Genomic DNA, 23,176 nt, shown 5'->3' on the forward strand with positions numbered 1-23,176 from the left:
TCCGTTGCTCGATGCTCACGCCAAGTGCCAGCATCATAACGCGTGTGGGCGGCTAAACAGGTTACCCCAATCAAACAACGACACCAAACCCAAGTTTCATAGTTCCCACTGTCCTACTGCCTCACAAACAAAAAATAGATTGTAAGCTCTATAGACCAGTTTGAGTGGAAAACAATACAAAAACAAAACAACTATTCTGTGTCTGCTGAAATTTTATTCCTAGAAGAAAGAAAAACTTTATGCTCAAAGACATTTGGAAAGCTGTAATTAATGGAACTCCCGAGAGTCCAATATATTTAGAGAGAAAGGGAAAGTCAAAGGTTTCTGGGAGAATTATTGGCTTATTTTATTCATCCATTTATTAATCTGAAGTAATAAATTCTCTGTGGGAAATCGAGAATCATTTTAACCCTTTTGCTTCCAAAGGGGCTGCTAAGACACCAAGGTTTTAATTATTCACATCTCCCTGTAGTATAACCTGCAGCTCACAATAACTAGGTGTCTTTACAGACATTGTATTATGTAATTAAAGGTACAATAAGGTGTGTGTGTAAATGGCAAGAGGGGGATATTGTTCTGCATTATTAAGCACTGAGCGGATAACAGTGAAATTGCTGGTGCGGTGCCGAATCTCTTAATGAAGAAAGGACCTCCGAATTATTAGTGGATAAAGGAGTAATCTAGCATTGGCTGTGCTGCATTTGATCCTCTTTGTGTTGCTGGGATTCAGACAAACAGATGCACTGGGACTCCTCTGTTGTAATTTGCTGATGCTCCCTCCACAGCTAGAAGTAATAGATTTTGCTTTGTTTTGTTTTTTTTCCTTTGTACAACAGACAAAACATTGTGTCGTGTGTTTATAATTAACCACCGTTTAAGTCGTTCAAACAAAACAAACACACAGACAAAACCAGAACACTTATTTACAGGGTTTAAAGCACAATTTATAAACACATTGCAAAATCTCATCCAATCAGGCTAGGGGGGGATTCTGATTATATTTAGTAAAAATTCATTCTTGATTTCCCAACCCCAGTCTATGATATCTGTAACACAGCTGTCTTATTTACAAGTGGAGCGGTTCCACTGGGAGCAATTTCAAACAGATAGGGGCTAGGGATACGATTTCTAAATATTTTTGGCAAGTGCTTTCATTGCTGAAAAATGTATAATAATAATAATATTATAACAGCTCTCCTGACTCACAGACTGAGTGGAAAAGAGGAAAGCGAATTGCGGAATCTGGTGTCGGGGTGACCCCTGGACAATCTGGTCATCCACTCAAGATTATCTGAACCTAATTATAACTGGAAGCCCCAGTTTGGTAACTATTGGCAATGGCAGATTTCAAAGTGATGACATCATAACAAAATGGCAGCCACAACAGACCGCACCACAGAGGCCAGCTCTCCACATAGGTCCTCCATTAAAGATGGCCGTTTTCTTCAGAGGTCCCCCAGACCAGAGCTTGACTAAGACAAGAGACTGGTCTGGGCCACTACTACAAAAAACCCCCCATAAAAACAGGGTAAAGTAATCTGAGGCCCCTCAATGCCCACTGGGCACTAGGCTGGACCCTAGGTGTCCTAATGAACGATCTGGTTCTGCCCCCTACAGAGGGGCAGAGTGACCCTCATCTCCAACTCCAGAGGGCAAGGACACTAATTAAGGTATATCCAAGTGAAGATATGATTTAACCTTAGTACATGTCAGGAATAATTCTATTGGAATAACTTCTTTTTTGCCAGCTTGGTCCCTGAATTTAAATTCCCATGATGCTTAGTAACAGGTTTAGAAGAGTGCCCACATCTCCCCCTAGTGGTACACATAGGTAATAGTCACAAATCTGGTTTCCTTCCTATGCACCTGCGGTTCACACACTGGCAGTAAGTAGAATATATTCTATTATTCATGCTTCCACATGTGCATTTGCCTCAGGCAGAGACATACAATCAATAGGTTGTGCTATTAGTTAACCAAAGGGCAGACTACCAGACAGAGATAACTGCTGGGAGATATGGAGACACCTTCAGAAGGTGCAGTGCTGAGTATCACTAACTCTTCTAGTGCTGATGTGAATAATCTAGTAACCTTTTCCATGACCAAACAACAAGGCATGAAATAAATGTTAACCAATTTAGGATTGTCTAGATCAGTGATGGCTAACCTGTGACACTCCAGGTGTTGTGAAACTACAAGCCCCAGCATGCTTTGCCAGTAGATAACTAGCTGATAGCTGGCAAAGCATGCTGGGGCTTGTAGTTTCACAGGTTAGCCATCACTGGTCTAGATCATCGGTGTCCAAGTTCTGTCCTTAAGAGCTACCAACAGGTCATGTTTTCAGGATTTCTTTAATCATGCACAGGTGAGTTAATCTATTTGGCTGGGTCAGTAATTATCCCACCTGTTTCTACAGACAGAAATCCTGAAAACATGACCTGTTGGTAGCCCTTGAGGACTGAACTCGGACACCGCTAATCAAGATGGTGCCCATCATCTATCGCATTTACTCAATAAACAGGCTCCGCCCACCTCTGTGACATCACTATGAAAATATAACATAGTGGCCTACTCTCCTGGAATGTACGGGAGACTCCCGAACTTCTGGGAGGCCCCCACGGACTCCCAGGAGAGCAGAGCTACCTCCCGGTTCCTGGCAACTTCAATAGTAAATTGGCAGGGGGGGGATTAGTGCATCATTGTGGGCCCCCCTCCACTGCAATAGGCCAGGAAATGTGTTGTCAGTTTAGGAGGCGGGGCCAAATGATGCAATTCGCCCCCAAATGCCAATCCCTACCCCCCCCCCCAGAGCAGAATTTGCTAAAGTAAGCAAGTATGAGATACAACCTATATGAACTGCGATGCCTTAGACAATGACTGCAAAATCCAGGTAGGAGCGGCAGCCATACCTGCCAAGAGTCCCTCATTTGGCCACTCCCTGAGCTGCCAAAACCCATTTCTTATCTGTGCCTCTTTTGGGTGCCAAAACCCCAGGATTGTTTGCAGATATGGCATCAGCTTGTATAAACTGACTGTATTTAATTTATACGACTAATGACGCTGGTATACATCACTTAAAGACCACCTGTTACCTAAACACAGCAGAGGCAGCCACTGTGTAAGCTGCAGCAATATTCATGAGAATATGACCTATAATATAACCAGCAACCACATGAACCGAGGCTTCATGTAACCGCCATCTTCTATATGGCTGCTCGGTGAAGCGCATCTGGTCTCCAACCGTTCAGCATATTGTGGCCCTGACGAGTCTGTTCTGCCTGATGCACTCTAGAATCTGTGCGGAATCAGACGTCACTTGGCGACACTGGGGGATCGGCCATTACTGCGGGCACAGCCTGATGTGAACACGAGGGTACACAAACACAGCAAGCCTCTTACAGGAGACACCACATAAACCTCATTACCCTGGGTGGAGTAGAGGCCAAACAGCCTCATAACCTTGTGCGCTGGAAACTCTGACTCGGACGCTTGGCTAGAATCATACACAGAATGGAATGTTCATAAAACTAAACACAACATAGACTGTAATATGATGGATACCGCTGATACAGTGAGGACATATAAAGAGCAGGATTATGGTTTATAGCATAGAAGCAAATGTTTATTTACCACGAGAGGACAATATTGTAAGTAAAGCGCTTTCTGTGTTCTGTACTATTAGAACTTTCAATCTATTATGCTTGATACCAGCCAACAGCCAAGTCACGACTGCTAAGAAATTTTACAATAAAGTAATGTTTTCCTGTTTACAAGCCCTACGCCCGGTCTATAATAACGTTACTGACCCCTTCCATTATAACAATTCATAATATTTTGTCTGCAGCATTTGTACTCATTTTCTGCCACTGAAGCGTTAATAAATGCCCCCCAATGTTCTGCTCTCTGTATTACTGATTTGGGGGCACTGTGTATCCACAAGGGTCCTGCACAGCAGTCAGTCGTTGTCCTATCTCCTGCTCCTTTCACTTAATTAGATTATCTCGGGCTACAGGCAACACTATCTGCACATTTGGGGTAATACATTTAACTATTGCTTCCAGCACAATGGAAACAGACCAGTTATTGGAGAACAGAGGGAGAAGACACAATGATGATCACCTTTAGTGTCACTCAAAACTGACACTTGTGTAAGAAAAAAAAGGTTATACACAAAATGAAGTGTACTAAACATATATACATGACATTAGATACTATTTAGATCAGAGGTGAATGGGCCAGTCGGTTGAGAGCGTAACGGGATCCCAGAAAATACACCATGGCTAGTACCACAGTGGTAGTCTTCCGGCTACATGCTGGTTTCCAGAACGCTCCTTGTGCCACCCGCATTGAGGAAGCCTATAGTAAGCTCCGGGCTCTAAGTACAACAGCATCAAACACATGACACGCTTGACATGCGATATCACTGTAGTTTTCACTACTGTTAAATAATGTCAATGCCATAGGACACTGCGTAGAGCATCACTCACATGGATGTATACATACATATATACACATGCACTACAGCAACTGTGTAATCCTATCTCCAGTAATGTTGTTATTCTAGGTCCATCAATAGTGTGATACCGGGTCATATGGAGGCCTACTTGGCAGACCCATCAATGGGAGCACTCTAATAGAATCTCTACTTGGGCATTCTACTCCTGTGCCAGGGTCACTGCCCAGTATATCTACTTCTGTACTGGACTAATGAGTGTGCACCTTGTCATATTGCCCAGTACCAGGATCTGGCTGGGCTGAGAGACAGGAGGGCATCAAAACTTGCCAGCCCTGCCCTGTTCAGTGCACTAGTGTATCAGTACACAACTTGTTTCACATTGCACTAGTGTTGCGTTCACTCTATATACTGTGATGTGTACAAACGTGCACTATGGGCCTGAGTCATTAAGGAGAGCAAAGCTAAAAAAAAAAAAGGGAGCAAGTGTGATCTTGGAAAAACCATGTTACAATACAAGGGGTGCAAATCAGTTTATTATTTTACACATGCCCTACCCAAACTATAAATCTGTCCCTGCATTCTATATTAACCTCCCCCTCCAATGCAACTTGGTTTTGCCCAGGTGCAAAGTTATCTCTTTTTAATGCTCTGCTCTCCTTAATGACTCAGGCCCTATATTTGTAAGCAAAGTACTAAAAATTAGCATGAAACTGGGGTTTCTGTTCAGCAATAAAGAAAAAAGCTGAATAGCAGTTTTTCCTGAGACATATACAGACCTGAACGCATTATGTATTCGAGTATTCCATGTAGAAATGATGATGGATTTAAAGTGTGTTGATCCTCTGAGTAATTTAAATTGCACAGATGTTATGATATAACGCACAATCTGGGCTCTTATAGTGCTGAGGGATAGTAAATAAACAAGATTTATCTCAATTAAACTTGTTAATTTGCAAAAACTAGTGGTAGTTCACACATAGATGTGTTTATTGCTGTCTCCCCCACACTTGTACAGCCCTTTAGGTATATCCACTCACCTAAGCAACTTTTTAATACATTGGAGACAACATACCAGTAAGCAACGACTTTCCATAGACACACTGCCATCTAATGGTCACAATGAAAACTGCAGCTATGATATTTTGCAACCTGTGCCCAAAATATATTCTAGACTTTTATTCTGACTCATTGACATATCCAAATGACAACCTCACATTAATATTACATTTGTTCCCCAACAAATGCATGCAAAAATTATACCATAGTAAAAAAAAAAAATCAAATATTTAATATTTTAAGATTACTTGACTGACATTAAATATGATAAGAAAATGAGGCGATACATTATTTTGAACACATTTAAAGCACATAAGTGTGATTTTATGGGAATCTGTCAACAGCGCATTTGTTTCAACTATCTAAAATGCTCTTGTATTAACATGGCCCCTTATAAGCAGATATTGCAGTGATTATCTCCCTAATTTTTTCCAATAAGCCTTTAGAGAGTTAGTTATTTTTCTGTGTGTAATCATGTTAGAAAACAATAACATGTTGTATTCTACAACCTTAATTGAGCAATAGCTTGCGCTTTCAAGAGAGAGTGGAAATTAAATACACAGCAAGTTCCAATGAATTGTAACAAGTAACTTGTAATTGATATCACACAATGCTACACTTCTGACCCGTCAGATATTAGTTATTAAAGGAAGATGCTACAAAACCATAGCGATGGGTGGAACGTATAGTCGAGAGAAACAAGAATAGTCTTTCCTCTGATCTTTATATCACTATTGTTAGCTGTTATGTATTCTCTGCGTACTACAAAGTTGTTCAGCAGAAAAAATAAATAAAAATGAACATTTCTTACAAATCGTTATCCTTTATTGTAACACCTAGGACTGGCTGTGCTTTGAACATTAAAGTACAAAGCGTCCCCACTGTCAGATAACAAGACGACAAGATATCTTTACGCACTTAGTACCCTGTCTGTGCCAACCCTGCATTTCAGCTCCTGACAGCTCACAAAAAACACAAAGCCGCACAGTCCTTTCATTGCAGATAACATACTCATTACTGAGCCCGTCTATCTAAAAATCCCCTGCTGCTTTACAGCCAATAAACAGGTTAGTATTCGTGGCACAGCGGTTATCATTAGCGATGGTGCCCAGAAGAGGTGGCATTCCAGAGAGGGTGCCCACAAGCTGATCCAGTGTGTTGTCACTCAAGAAAACATTGACAAGCACAGAATACCCATCATGGGACAAACAGCAAATAAATGACACTTTAAATATACTAAAAGGTATTTAACACTCTTAAAAAGTATTACTTTATTTTGCACACTAGATATTAGTAACCCAACAAGGATCTATAACTCACTGGCACTCAGGTACTAAGAGGCCCAGTAGTTGGCACCCTCATCCACACGTGGTAATTAAAATGTCATGATGTTACCTGGCAGACTTCATACAGTAGCCTGTATTCCTCACTTGCTCTCCTGAGGCTGCATAGGCTGCATCCCATGTTTACAGGATGTCTCAGAGGTGACACATGCGTGCAGTTATCCCGTGCAGAGCTGCAGAGACCCGGGGAAGCAGTCACATTGATCCTGCACACTTGCTGACAGAAGGCAAAGTGTTCCTCTGTGTGTGTGTCTCTCTCTCTAACACGCCACACAGCCCTCCCTCTAGTGCCTGAGTCTGGCTGCTGTGCAGTGGTCCAGAGCACACACTAAATACAGCTCCTCATGCATATTAATCAGCTCTCACTGCCTATTCAGATGGAGACACTGATACTGGAACCGTAGCGGAGGACTGTGACAGAGCATCATCCTGGATTTTAACAAGTGGCTTCAGAGACGGAATGACAGGGGCAAAATCTGCAGCACTTCTGTCAAAATATTTCCCTGCAATTACAGACACAGAACTAGGAACAGGGGGATGTCTGACTGCATCTGAAGGGTAACTCCCACCTAAAATTTAATTTTTACCTAATATCCTCTCCTCCCACTAGCAAAAAAGTGGGGGGGGGTCTGTGCCAAGACCCCCGCAGTTCAGGAGAACTCTTCCAACACCACAAAGCCACATTTCCTCTCATCGCCAACCAACAGACACAGCTCCAAGGTAACAAGGAAGCCTCATGGTTCTGCTAGTTGAGAATAATTATTTTAGGTTTCAAATACTCTTTAGGTGGAGTTAGACTTTAATTTGCACATAATCTTCTTGGCTTCCTGCTCTCTGAGATAGATTGCAAACTCTTTGGGCTAGGTACTTTCCTAGCATCAATTTTATCAGTATTTATAGAATCCACGTCCTGATTATTCTCCTGCTGGTTTTTAAGGTGTGTTGTGCCAAAGGTAAGGAAAGCTCATTTGTTAAAAATTAAACTAATGAGAATCCAACCCTGCTATATTGCAAATCTGCTGTTCAGTGTAACCCTGCACCATGGATTGCTCCTAACTAGTTCAGTTTTACTATCATCTCTAGATCACTCAGCTTAGAGCCAACGCTCGCTTAGTCTGAATGTCCTTGCCCTATAAGCTGCACACTGCGTATCCAAATACCTGACTGCAACCAAACAGTGATGGTACCAATGGAAGTATATATGAATATTTTATCATCATTACCATTTATTGATATAGCGCCACTGATTCCGCAGAGCTGTACAGAGAACTCATTCACATCAGTCCCTGCCCCATAGGAGCTTACAGTCTATATTCCCTAACATACACACACACACACACACACACACACACAATTTTGATAGTATATTATTCTGATTTCATAAGGATGGCTCCATATGTAACAGTTTTACTGTGTTTGCCACCCAAAGTGACGTACATATGGCATGGATTTTACATCCGAAGCAAACTTCAGGTCACATGGCTGAAAATGGTTTTTCATGTCAAAATTATGGGAGACCAACTTCCTACATGTCTACATTTCAAATACAGAACTAGAAAAGAGACAGTTATTTTACTATCTGTGCGATTAGGTGCAAAACAATTGTACAGAACTAAGTCAACCAATCAGAGAGCTGTTTTTGTGGCCTAACTTACGGTAGACATATAAAAGCTAATTCCTGATTGGTTGTTATCTTGGAACCTAAATGCAGTATAAAGTTCTAGAGACTTAGAAAGGATATTATGGTAGCAGATTAAGATCCTGTATACAAACACATCATTTCAGACACTTCCCATTAGTTTATGGTTACGTGTTTCTTTGCTGTTCCACAATATTCTATACAATAGTGCCAATGTAACAAACTGATGCATGGGTCATTTGATGCATTTTCATGAATATTGCTTCAACCCACAATATAGTTGCTTTCACTGTGTGTAGGGGACAGATATGTTGTAATGAGACCCTGTAGAACACAAGAGGCCAATCAGATCAGTTTGGTAAATAGACCAGTACAATCAGGTTGTATATCCTTCCACGGCCGCAACAATCAGGTAGTATATTCTTCCACGGCCGCAACAATCAGGTAGTATATCCTTCCACTGCCGGTACAATCAGGTAGTATATCCTTCCACTGCCGGTACAATCAGGTAGTATATCCTTCCACTGCCGGTACAATCAGGTAGTATATCCTTCCACTGCCGGTACAATCAGGTAGTATATCCTTCCACTGCCGGTACAATCAGGTAGTATATCCTTCCACTGCCGGTACAATCAGGTAGTATATCCTTCCACTGCCGGTACAATCAGGTAGAATATCCTTCCACGGCCGCAACAATCAGGTAGTATATCCTTCCACTGCCGGTACAATCAGGTAGTATATCCTTCCACTGCCGGTACAATCAGGTAGTATATCCTTCCACTGCCGGTACAATCAGGTAGTATATCCTTCCACTGCCGGTACAATCAGGTAGTATATCCTTCCACTGCCGGTACAATCAGGTAGTATATCCTTCCACTGCCGGTACAATCAGGTAGTATATCCTTCCACTGCCGGTACAATCAGGTAGTATATCCTTCCACTGCCGGTACAATCAGGTAGTATATCCTTCCACTGCCGGTACAATCAGGTAGAATATCCTTCCACGGCCACAACAATCAGGTAGTATATCCTTCCACTGCCGGTACAATCAGGTAGTATATCCTTCCACTGACGGTACAATCAGGTAGTATATCCTTCCACTGCCGGTACAATCAGGTAGAATATCTTTCCACGGCCGCAACAATCAGGTAGTATATCCTTCCACTGCCGGTACAATCAGGTAGTATATCCTTCCACTGCCGCAACAATCAGGTAGTATATCCTTCCACTGCCGGTACAATCAGGTAGTATATCCTTCCACTGCCGGTACAATCAGGTAGTATATCCTTCCACTGCCGGTACAATCAGGTAGTATATCCTTCCACTGCCGGTACAATCAGGTAGTATATCCTTCCACTGCCGGTACAATCAGGTAGTATATCCTTCCACTGCCGGTACAATCAGGTAGAATATCCTTCCACGGCCACAACAATCAGGTAGTATATCCTTCCACTGCCGGTACAATCAGGTAGTATATCCTTCCACTGACGGTACAATCAGGTAGTATATCCTTCCACTGCCGGTACAATCAGGTAGAATATCTTTCCACGGCCGCAACAATCAGGTAGTATATCCTTCCACTGCCGGTACAATCAGGTAGTATATCCTTCCACTGCCGGTACAATCAGGTAGAATATCCTTCCACGGCCGCAACAATCAGGTAGTATATCCTTCCACTTCCGGTACAATCAGGTAGTATATCCTTCCACGGCCGCAACAATCAGGTAGTATATCCTTCCACTGCCGGTACAATCAGGTAGTATATCCTTCCACTGCCGGTACAATCAGGTAGTATATCCTTCCACGGCCGCAACAATCAGGTAGTATATCCTTCCACTTCCGGTACAATCAGGTAGTATATCCTTCCACGGCCGCAACAATCAGGTAGTATATCCTTCCACTGCCGGTACAATCAGGTAGAATATCCTTCCACGGCCGCAACAATCAGGTAGTATATCCTTCCACTGCCGGTACAATCAGGTAGTATATCCTTCAACTGCCGGTACAAACCGCTGGTACTGGTCTTAAACAGCACCAAATTCATAGGCTGTAAATTGGGAGGTTGGGGGGCACAATTTATACACAAGTCTCTGCACAATGGAGGGTGGGCATGGCAAGATTGGGGCGTGGCTACTTAACAATTGGGGCGTGTTTACATCGCCTAATGGATAAAGCATTAGGCTGTCCATTAGAAATCTCTCTTCCCCCAAATGTTCCCACCCGTAGGACACAAATCGGCACTGTCTCACTGAAATTGGGATGGTGGGGGGCATGTACACATACCTCCTAACATTTAGAATCCCGAAACTGGGTCAAAACAAAAACTCCGACCACAAATAGATGGGCAAACCCCAACCCACTTTTATGTTAAACACCGAAAGGAGGGGCAATGCTTTGTATCTGATTTTCCCAAGAATGCTCTGTGAATTAATATCTAGGGGCCTGATTCATTAAGGATCTTAACTTAAGAAACTTCTTATTTCAGTCTCCTGGACAAAACCATGTTACAATGCAAGGGGTGCAAATTAGTTTTCTGTTTTGCACATAAGATAAATACTGACTGTTTTTTCATGTAGCACACAAATATCAACTTTAAATTTCAGTGTACAAATAAGCTATCAAGTATTTGGTGCCACATGAAAAAATAGTCAGTATTTAACTTATGTGCAAAACAGAATACTAATTTCCACCCCTTGCATTGTAACATGGTTTTGTCCAGGAGACTGAAATAAGAAGTTTCTTCAATTAAGATCCTTAATGAATCAGGTCCTAGGAGATGAAATTAGGCTTTTACTCTGGATGTTCCATTAATGTTACATTTCTAAAACTTGCATGACAGATACTCTTCAGATTAATATTTCTTAACTTCACTTCTACCAAACGGAGCAACATAATAACCTATCTACTTGTGACATGAATAAAACGAGTTGGAAGGTTAGCAGTGTGAGCTCTCATTAGCCCCCATGTCTGCTGTAGTAAGTTCTACGGGTCAGACGCAGGTTTTGATGGCAGCAGATATCTGTTATGTCACATCAGTAAAGTCTATGGGGCCTGCTCCTTGCTGACACACTCACTGCTCCCAGCTCTCATCAATAAATGTAGAGTTCTCACCCAGCGGAGCTGCCGAAATCCAGGTCCATTGAAATGAATGTAAAACCACCCAGCCTGTCGCAGAAGCTGTAAGAAGCCACTGAAGCAGCGAAGCAGATACACAAGGGCGATGTGACAGCCGCGGACTGTCACTTTTATTTTATTATGTGGACACAATGCGCTCTGGTATCAGACCGTCAGTTCTGCGGACGAGTGGATCAATTTAAATGTTTTTTTTCATCCGTAAGCCAGCAGCAAAATAAATAAAAACGTTTGTAAATCATCTTGTTACCATCTGGGAAATGTGAATAAAATAATAAGAGTAGAAATCTGACTGTGCTGCTTATTACCAATTTACCCGTTGATTTTTACCTTAAATTAAAGAGCCATTGCAATAACCACCACAATAGATCGGTCTGGACAGCTGAAAATTGTATCAGAAATAAAGATATTTATTTAACAATAGTTCCCAAACTTTGTAGTGTTGTCACACACTTGTCACAATATTATTTTTTTCTTGACATATGAATATTAAAATAATGCAATGAAAATAAATAAATAGTCTTCTGGAAAGAAAATTGAATTAATTCCAGATACTTTGACATGAGAACTAAAAGTGTTTGTGAATGAAACAGACCCATTAGGCAGCGGCTGCACTACAGGTAAGCAATGTACAGAGATGCTCAATTTAATTAAGATTATTAAACACTTTCCATTCTCAGCCAATGAGGAAGGGGGTATGTTTCATTTAAATCCATAAGATGCAGGTGCTCCGGGTTAATGTAAAACACTAAATGAGTGACATGATGTCACTAATTCAGTATTTTAGGCGCTTCCGAAATTCCGACGCTCTAAAGGCGGCGCCGGCCTCGGTTGTTATCCATGAATTATTTTGACGCGACCACACAAGTGCTTGTGGGAATCCCTAATCTATACACATCAGGCTTCCTATATCTTATTGAAGAACAGTGCGGGTAACCGTTCTGACCATAAACTGGAATATACATATAATCACAACTCTGATTGGTCCTTCCACCCCTGTTTTTTGCCCCATTCTCACAGGGCATTGGCTGGGAGGAGAGGGGGGGGGGGGCATGATATATACAAAGCTGCTTATAGAATTACTAAACCTACAACAAGATGTGTTCTAATATGAAAAAAACCTATAGTACACACGAATGCAAGTTTAAAAGTTCATACACCATGACTGACCTTAACATACCAGGGATTGTGTGCATTCTCCTGAGCTAGCTGAGCATAAGCCATTGTCCTATGTCGTTGTTAGCGATTTGGAATAACCCCTACCTGTTTTATTAAATAATCTTTTCCGCAGGTGTGCAAAGACAAAGGATTTCTCCTATTAAAATAAGGTTAATCTTAACCACAGTTCTGAAAAATTCCTGAAATTGGTTTGTAAATGTATTGTTTGCACTCGGTGAAAGAATTCAGCAGTACAAATGAAAGCTGATTACACTCCTCATATACAATTTCAAATATCGTTAACGTATTATTCGCCCTTCCCAATGTATATGTTATCAAATAAAATTGTGGCTATTGCGTTTCATCATGCTCTTTTTTTGTTGTTTTATGATGGCTAAATCAAACCTTTTAACCTTAATAGAAAACTATTATTCCATCTAATTATCTTTATCTAGGTTTTTAGGAGACAGGACCAGATAAGTGATTTTTCCAATGGGGATGGGGAGGATTCAGGGTTACTAGGACAGCAGCTTAACAGAAGGCAGCTTGAGAAGGTTAAGAGGCTGGAGGCCAGGGGTAAAGACAGCATACTGGCACTGTGGGGCATTAGTGCATATTGGCATTTGGAGGCATTACTGCATACTGGCAGTGTGAGGTTTTCTGCAAGTGGGCACTGTGGGGGGTATTGAAGAGCATGCTGTGTCCTGGCACTGGAGAGCATGCTTTGTATTACTGAGCCGAATAATATGTATACTTAGCCCAACATGCTCTCTCTCATTCCTCTACAGTAGGATGCCATGTTAGGAGGGAGGAGCTTCTCTAAGCAGACACAGAACGACTGACAGATTTGTAGACTTGTCAGTGATGTCACAGCAGCTTAAATGACTGCAGACATCAGATCCAATTAGGACACTGTACAGAAGATGTTGGATGAGCTTCAGCCGTTTGTAAATTAGGGTGTGTGTGTGTGTGTGTGTGTGTGTGTGTGTGTGTGTGTGTGTGTGTGTGGGAGGGGGGTAAGTTATTATTTAATGGAGCTGCACACCAATGGCCATGTTTATTTTTACAGCAAACACAATGTCTAATATAAATAACCTTATATTTTATTTAGAGCACATACAATTTCAGGCAGCAGGCATACATAGATTCTACCCAATTTCAGCAATAATATAATTTTCGTGCCTGAACACCGAGAGCCAAAATGTCCGGAGGAGCTGCTATTGGGATCTGCACCGGCCTCTACATCAATGTAAGAGTTGGGCAGCACGGTGGCTCAGTGGTCAGCACTTCTGCCTTACAGCACTGGGGTCATGAGTTCAATTCCCGACCATGGCCTTATCTGTGTGGAGTTTGTATGTTCTCCCTGTGTTTGCGTGGGTTTCCTCCCATACTCCAAAAACATACTGGTGGGTTAATTGGCTGCTAACAAAATTGACCCTAGTGTGTGTGTGTGTGTTAGGGAATTTAGACTGTAAGCTCCAATGGGGCAGGGACTGATGTGAATGAGTTCTTTGTACAGCGCTGCGGAATCAGTGGCGCTATATAAATAAATGGTAATAATAATAATAATAATCCACTTTTGAGCTCCTGTATGGGCCATAACGCAATCCTGCAGAACACACTTTTCAGAAGGGCTAATTGTGCACTACACAACTTATAGAAAACAGCACAAATCCATAGGTCATAACCCATTAACAAGAACTGACCAGAGAAGAGTCTGACAAACCTGGCACCGCTATCCAGACAACGCTGTTGGATACTCCAGGCCCCTGTCCAGTCTCTTTCATGTTCACGGTGATTAATTTTTTTTCATCCCATTTCACAAATGAAAATAATTTTCCAATCGGAGGCAGCTGAGCGTCTGTGGGTCATTAGCCTAATCCCGGCCACTTGATGCTAGTGCACTTAAACATGTGGGCCCTGAGCAATCATTCAGGCCATCGAGAGGTCAGCGGTAGAGATAGGGGACTCCGGGAATGTATTCGTTATCTCCAGGAACAGCTGAGTACAGGGAAAACATTGGGGGCCTGATTCATTAAGGAACGCAAAGTGAGCGCAATTTGTTTTTTTCTTTTTAAATGGCCGGAAAGTGCAAGCAGGTACGCCCGTATTCAACAAGAAGATCTCAATAAACATTGAATACGGGTGTAAGTACCTTCGGCCTATAAAGCACACACACTGCAGGATACAAACAACATAAAAGCCCATCCGAACGCACAGAAAGAAAATGAAATTATTGAATACATTAATAAAAAGTTTTTCTTATCGGCATTTACATTCCTTAATGAATCAGGTCCAGTAGGTCTCGTGATAAATCCAGAAAACGAATTTCTGCACCAGCACTATTAGGGAGGAGCGAAAGTTTCACGCAAAGCGAGTTTTGCGGCGGAACAAGTGGTGGCGGAAATGTAATCTTCAAGTTGTGCGTTGCTTCACCATTCTGCATTGTATTTATAAACTCACAATTTGCGGAATTTATAGTCTATAAATAGAGATGAAACGATGAGGGTCTATTGATTCTGCTATACAGTGCGGTCTTGGTAGGGTTGTCGGCTAAACGTGCGCAATTTCTAAACCTTTTCATTGTGAGGTATCCGCAATATATTTGTTTCTAAAAAAAAGCTATACCGTTGGCATGAAAAATAGGTAGGTAGCTAATAAATGTACTACAGAAAGTTCCTAATGCTTCCTATGTCCTGTACAGGTGTCTAAAAAAACGGTTAAAGTGATCTCTATAATGCGCACATACAATATTAAATCATACATGGTGACGTAAACCAATAAGGGGCCTTCTGATTGGTTCATATGGCGGAGCGCAAGATTCCATCTTTTCCCACACAGTCTAGTTTCTACTAGAGACGCTCACTGACCCCCCCCGTGAACTGGTTTTGGATTTGGATTAGCTTCGTGTTTTGGTTGTGGCAAAATCGCCCTCCTGTGTTTTGTTTTTTTTTGAAAAATCCTAAAATATGCTAATATCACATCATTTTGCACTTTTTTTGTTGCTACATTATTATTAACCTCACTAACACTAATTTCAAGTAATTTGCAGTCAATTTTGACCACCTCACAGATCACAATATTATTTTCATACACTTTTGGACAAATACTGCAGCGACCTGGCTGGATGGTAAGTGACAGAGCAATGACACAAACACACGGCAGTTCCTAGCACATCTAGGACACATTGGCACACAGCAGTGGCAGAAAAGAAAAATGGGGATCCGCCCTCCCTCCCACCCACCGTTATGTTTGATCTTAAAAAGGAATTCAAAACTCGAGAGATCCGACGACGTAACAATGACGTTTTGCCTCGTTTTCAAATCCAAAAAAGCGCGGCAGTACCGAGTCGACTGGGTTAGTACTCGGATCTGCTAAGTTCGGGTATGTTCGGTTCTTAGGGAACCGAGCCTGAGCATCTCTAGTTTCTACCCAATGTAATCTTTTATCTTCATATGTTAATTTTGCAAACTTTTTATTCATTTCACATAATGACATAAAACTTCATCACAATGGGAAACCTGGAAAATGATGGACAAGAGGACAACGGAAGCCTAAAATACCAGATACTATTATCACGTTTTAAGCTGGTACCTTTACAGTACGATATGTGTGTAGGTGACCACCCAGGATCCTGACTAACAGCAAAGGTTAATAGAGGTGTCCATTCACCAGTAATGCCTTCTGATGGCGGTAATGGGCCAGCCCACAAAACAATGGTGAAATGTGAAAAAGGTCTCATTTGTACGTGAGTGAACTTTTAACCTGCCTTTCAGGGGAAAGTGCCGGTCAGGAAGCCCAATCTAATTTCATTCTGCTTTGTACCCCTCCCTCCCTACACTCCGAATCTTCCTAATCCTTCACTAGGAGCCACTATACAGTGTTAAATCAGTTATTTACGCACAAAAATTGATGTTTTCTGGACAGTTAAAAAACCCCCAGCTATTGTTCAGCTTAATGCAGCACTAATGCAATTACCGACTGCACAAGAGCACATATACATCACTCTGCCATTAACGTGAGGAATGGAGACACGCGGCAGGAGAGAGAAAGCCACACAGGAATCTAGAAAACAAGGCAGATAATGCACAGCGAGAAAGGAGAGCAAGAAAGGAAAGAAAAGAGAAGCAAAAAGATCACATTAAATAGGCATCGAATAAAGGAAAAATAGAGAAACAGAGGGCACGGGATGGATGAGGAAATATAGGACGGTAAGAGGGAAAAATTTGGAGAGAAGTAGAGAAAAAGCTGATGCTAAGCATATAGCAAATATACAAAATGATCCGTACTAATAAAAAGCTGCCTCGCATGCAATAAACATAATGGAGGTCATTTAAAAAAAAAAAAAAAGGACAATAAAATGTGGAACTGCAGTGCAAATTACGTTTTACGACTTGTCATTTTTATGGGAAGAGCATCGTATTTGTCCGTCAACATGTCGGACTGTGTAGACTTGATATTTCCATGTGCTCAGAGGTGGCGGGGAAAAGGTGATAACGACACGTGTAACAGTCCCCGCTTTTGATGAATATTATGACAAAAGATGAGACAGGCGCAGTATTATAGGAGACAAAGGAAACAATAATGAAAGTACAGACCCTAAAGCTATAGTAGGATGGAACTTAAAGTGACATTTTGCTGCCTCCACCATTTGCATTTCCAAACAGGTCCTGAAAAATAAGGTGCAGAGAGCATTTTCGGGGTTCAAAAACTGGAATGTTGGTGTCCATCAGGGGCAGAACATGGCACCAACAGGCCAAGTAGCGAAATTTGGGGGAATGCCCAGCAATGTCGGCACTCTACCAGAAATTAGGGGGATCTCCCCTCACCTCCAGGCCTTGTTGGGGGGGGGGGGGGGGGGTGGTTCTGATACAGGTGTCCACCTATGTACGTGCTGGGCGGACAAAGAGACACATTTGCACAAACGGAAGAGCATTGTGGGGGTGGGTATCAGCTTTTGGTTCACAAAGAAAATCTATATCTAATAAAGAGCCTAACAATGGCAAATATATATATATATATATATATATATTTATATATATATTCTTTAAAATAATCTCCTTGTGAAAAAAGTTATTTAAATAATAAGGTATATTTTCACAGAACTTCTCCCGCTATCGCCAGCGACAGGAGGAGGATTGCCGCGGTTACAGGTACTGCGCCATCCTTGTTATGTAAGCCTCCCCCTTGCTTTGCATGGAGAATCTTATCGCCGGCAGGGGTTAACCTGGATTATCCATCTATGGCAAAAACACCCCCAGTTTACACTTGCAGGCCCTTTGGGTGTAAACAGAAGGACTGTCATAGGAAATACGGCACAACAAGGGGAGCGAGTTCAGCACCTTAATAAAAACATCAGCTATGTTCTAACAGCCTTCACAAAGCAAAGCGAGAATGAAAAATGAATCTAGGAAATTGGAGAGATTAATTAATTATCTATCTGAGAAATGAACTGTTCAGGCCATTTAACACAATTTGACTTATCCATCAGATGTGAGTATTGGTTTCCCTCACAGCATGAAATAAAACACAGCACTGAGGTGTGCACTAATGTGTGCACGTTCCTTTCACCGACGCGGTGCCACTGAAATCCTCCATCTCTTCCCTAGATTACCTCCAAGTTATTAATCTGCATGCAGAAAATATTGTTCTTCCCTATGAGCCACGGTAGGACCCTCACTGGTATCTGCAGCTCTCCCCAGCTGCTGTAAACGGCTCATTGCGAAAGATTGTCACAGCAGCTGATCAGGTGACTACTACGGATCGTCCAATCGGATTCCTCAACAACTTTCAACAGAATAAAACTTTTCCAAGTTTTTGGGGAAAAGTACAAGATGTGGGTTGTGAATATTCCAAAGCTAGTTTGGAGTTCATGAGAAGTAAAAATACTTTTTTTGCCTGCTACTACAAGCCTTAGAAAAACAGATACAATATTTTTGCTCAGAAAGAAGGTACACTGAAATCAATTTGAGGGGGTGGAGGTCACACAGTCATTCCACCCCCCCATAAGGCGAGGTGAGAACCCATCACAGATGGTCAGGGCCGCCGAGAGGGGGGGGGAGCGGGTACAGTTTACCCGGGCCCGGCCATGCCAGGGGGCCCGGGCCGGGCCCCCGCTGCTAATTAATTTTTATTTTTTTAATTTTTCTGTCTTGCGGGGGGGGGTCTTGGGAGCTGGGAGGAAGAATAAATTAAAAAAAATAAAATAAAATAAATACTCACGTGATCGCGCGGCGCCGTGTCCCTCCTCTCCTCCATTCACACTGACTGCCGGGCGTGACGTCATCAAGTCACGCCTGTCAGTCAGTGAGGAGCGCCGCAGCCAGCAGGAAGAAAGAAGACAGAAGGGGAGACAGAAGAGCAGAAAAGAAAAGAAAGAAGTTGACAAAAGGTAAGTAAAGAAACGGAGAGGCAAGGGGAGGAAAACAGAGAGGGACAGTACTATAAAGAAAGGGGACAGAGAAACAGAGGAGGAAAAAAAGGAGAGAGCCACAGAGGAATAAAAAAAATTGGGGAAAGAGGAACAGAGGAGGGGAAAAAAAGTGGGAGAGAGGAACAGAGGAGGGAAAAAAAGGAGAGAGCCACAGGGGAATAAAAAAAAAATTGGGGAAAGAGGAACAGAGGAGGGGAAAAAAAGTGGGAGAAAGGAACAGAGGAGGAAAAAAAGTGGGAGAGAGGCACAAAGTAAAAAAGAAGGGGGAAAAGCAGCATGGAGGTCGCAGTGTGAGCATAAGGGGGTACAGTGTAGTTGTGATGAAGGGGCACAGTATTGTGTGTGTAATGGCACAGGGGGCTTGTTGCAATGTAGTGTGTGTGAGGTAGGTGGCAGCTAATTAATGGGCGCTATTTTGTTTGTAGGGTGATGGTGAGGCAATTTAATAGTAGGGACTATTAATTTAAGATGGGGTGGTTTGGGGGCTATTGAATCTTGGGGTGAGTTTAGGGAGAATGAGGTCTATTTATTAAATGTGACTATGAATTATTTAATGGCAGTGATGGTTGCGGGAAATAGGTATTGCTGGGGCTGTTTGCAGGAAGGGATATAGGTTTATTTATTAAATGTGAATAGTATTATTTTAATGTTGGGGCTAATTATTAATCGTGGGTGCTATTGATTTAACGCTGGGGCTGGCTGTAATTTTCTAAATGTAGCCATTTTTTTTTCAAAATAGGTCCTTCAACATTTCTGGATCCGGACAAGCCACAACTAAAGAAAGCAGCAGCCACAGGTGGAGAAAGTGAGAAGAACAGGTAGGAGAGAGCAGCACAGTGTGTGAAATGTTGTGATTCTAGTAGGGACAATACCAATTTTTGGTGAATGTTGTGTCCAATGTAAGGTGTAGGCCAAGACTGAACTGTTTGTGTACACACTGCATTGTTTGTATACTACCCTGTGGTGGTAGATGTCCTGAAAGTCAGGAGTGCTTGAACATATGTGACGCTCCGGCGAATTGAGAGCCTAGTGGTTTTTATGTTAGCCACGCCCCAATGGCACGTTTGCCACGCCCCCAAATGCATGACCACACCTCCCAAAATTTTTGCACTGCCGTTTGGCTAGCCACGCCCCTGAATATAGACCATATACCTAATTTTTTTTGGGGCTTACTTCACTATGAGGGGGGCCCCATGAATTTGTTGTACCCGGGCCCTGAATTCTTCTTGGCAGCCCTGCAGATGGTACAATCCTAATAGGGCTAGAGACTAGGATCTCAACTTGCTTCCTGCTCACCAAATTGCACTCTGCAATAATTAACTGCAGAAATCAGCACAATATGTCCCAGAATGCACCTGTGCATCCTCCTGCAACAAACCTGCCCCCTAATTTATTTATAGTGTCATTCACCACACTCCTAGGGGTATATTTACTAAACGGCGGGTTTGGAAAAGTGGAGATGTTGCCTATAGCAACCAATCAGATTCTAGTTATCATTTATTTAGTACATTCTACAAAATGACAGCTAGAATCTGATTGGTCTCCCATTTTTCAAACCTGCAGTTTAGTAAACATACCCCTTAATATAGTGCATCCTCCTTCAGTCCAGTATCCCCCCCTTCCTGCCCCGTACTTGACTTACAATAACCACACCCCTATTATAGTGATGGCAGGAGGAAGCGCAGGTAATTCATGTGTCATATTGCGCTTCTTCCCACACTCAGTTATTGCAGAGCAGGGTTACCGGAGGTATTGAGAGACCACCAGAAGGTGGACAGAGCGTAGGGGTGGAGGTGTTAAAAGTGCCATCATGGGGTGCGTAATAGTATAGTAATAATATAGTAATAGATTAATATATAGTAATATATAGTAATAATATCATTGTACAGAACTTTTTTAAAAAAAAACTTTTGCAAGTTAAGGACATGACAAGGTATAAGAAGTCAACAAACAAATCATGTTGCTGAAAACTAATATCCTATTATTTCTTGCTTCAGTCGCGCAATAAACAACAATTTTAAGCACTGAATATTAAACGTATGATCGTTCACTCTGCACCGCAGTTATAATAACAAGAAGGCTTTAATAGGCCACCGAAACCCCGATGAGAAATCCTTTGAAATGTAATTTTTTTTTTTCCCTGCTGAATTCAGAGCATGCCGGAGATAACATCTAATTAATGCTTAAAATATGCACCTTTACTTCGGGGGCACTAACGAGTAAAAACTCAATGTAATGATGTAATCTAGCTTGTCAAAGAAACGAGAAAGGACACAAAGACAGACGTTAGGGCAACGTCATGGGACCCAGGGTGACATGTCATCCTCTAATTAACTAAGTGTTTCTTTAAAGTGTCAATGTCAGCCAGCGCTCTTGCCCCATCTCCTATAAATATTCATACGCCGTCGCTGCCGATCCCAGAGGCTGGGGTAGAACATGTGCATCCGGCCAGCGCTCGGTGCGGCCATCACGTACATCGGAACAGAGCCTAAATTGTGCGTAAACCATTGTCAATCCCCCTGGGCCGCACATTGATTTCCAAATTATTAAAGCCAGTCTGTATTGAAAGGATAATTATTTCTCTGGTGCCACCGGATGCAAATTTCATTCTATTCCATCAATACTGAGATCTGGAGAAGGCTCCTCTTTTTTTCTAGATATTGTTGTAGGAAACAAACATACGTTTGTGTCCTCATTAGCCAAATCTACTGATATTTTCATGGTTTATTGCACATCATCATCATCATCATCATCATTTATATAGCGCCAACATATTCCGTAGCGCTTTACAATTGGGGGCAAACACAGTAAACTAATAAACACACTGGGTAAAACAGACAAAGAGGTGAGGAGGCCCTGCTCGCAAGCTTACAATCTATGGGACAATGGGAGTTTGATACATGAGGTTAAGTCTACATTTTGCATTTTGGCCCAGCCAAACTACAAAGGTAAAAGTGACTCATAGGCTAAATGATCCTGTCACACAACAATGTTGGTCAGGGGGTAGTTGTCTTGTGTGAAATTGTGTAACGGGTGGTAATAGGGTAATCTAGTGAGGTTAAGAGGGTGGTTGAGGAATATTATAAGCTTGTCTGAAGAGGTGGGTTGGAACTGTAAAGCACATGACAAATCCTGCGCAGATCGATAGATGATAAATATTTATTAAGTAGGATGTCAGAAATAGGGTAAATATTTGCAAGTTGTTGCGAAAGCATGTTCAAGTCAATAAATAATAGTTATGGAAAAGATGGTAATCTCTATTCATAGTGATTCACCAAAATCACACAATAAGAACAAACCACTAACTACAACAGTACTGTTTGGGCAACACAAGCGAATGTGCCCTGTATCTATGATGGCTGTGACTGCAAAGTGCTGCACTTACGTCTATGTAGGTGTAGCCAGGCCCATAAGAGACCAGAGCTACACAATGTCAAACACATGTTTTTTGCACTTTTACCAGTTTACCTTGAGAATCACACTATTATATCTAGTTTGGCTGAGATCCACGCTATAGCTACTGTAACCGAGATTCACCCTGTGATTCAAACTAAAGTCAGATTAGAGATTCACTCCGAGATTCACTCTATAGTCAGTGATGCGGAGATTCAACCAGAGAATCACATTATAGCCAGTTCAGGTGAAAGTCACCTTGACAATATATATATTGAATTAGTGAATGAATTATTACATTATGGGGCAGCATGGTGGCTCAGTGGTCAGCACTGCTGCCTCACAGCACTGGGATCATGAGTTCAATTCCCGACCATGGCCTTATCTGTGAGGAGTTTGTATGTTCTCCCTGTGTTTGCGTGGGTTTCCTCCGGGTGCTCCGGTTTCCTCCCACACTCCAAAAACATACTGGTAGGTTAATTGGCTGCTATCAAATTGACCCTAGTCTGTCTCTGTGTGTGTGTGTGTTATGGAATTTAGACTGTAAGCTCCTATGGGGCAGGGAC

The 23,176-nt window shown here is 42.1% G+C and overlaps 1 protein-coding gene across 3 annotated transcripts in view; it reads right to left on the bottom strand.

The window, feature by feature from the left end:
* PDZRN3 (PDZ domain containing ring finger 3) overlaps positions 1-23,176 on the bottom strand; it is a 192,705-nt gene that overhangs the window by 29,529 nt on the left and 140,000 nt on the right. The window contains exon 1 of one of the 3 annotated variants that reach the window (XM_075183471.1): positions 6,908-7,210. The exons of the other annotated variants lie outside the window; for them this stretch is intronic. Coding sequence (XP_075039572.1) covers positions 6,908-6,976 — 69 coding nt within the window. The 5' untranslated portion in view covers positions 6,977-7,210. Of the gene's footprint in view, positions 1-6,907; positions 7,211-23,176 lie in introns of those variants that run through there. 3 annotated transcript variants of the gene reach the window in all.

This window comes from Mixophyes fleayi, chromosome 8 (assembly GCF_038048845.1).
Source record: "Mixophyes fleayi isolate aMixFle1 chromosome 8, aMixFle1.hap1, whole genome shotgun sequence".
In the NCBI taxonomy this organism is placed as follows: Eukaryota; Metazoa; Chordata; class Amphibia; order Anura; family Limnodynastidae; genus Mixophyes; species Mixophyes fleayi.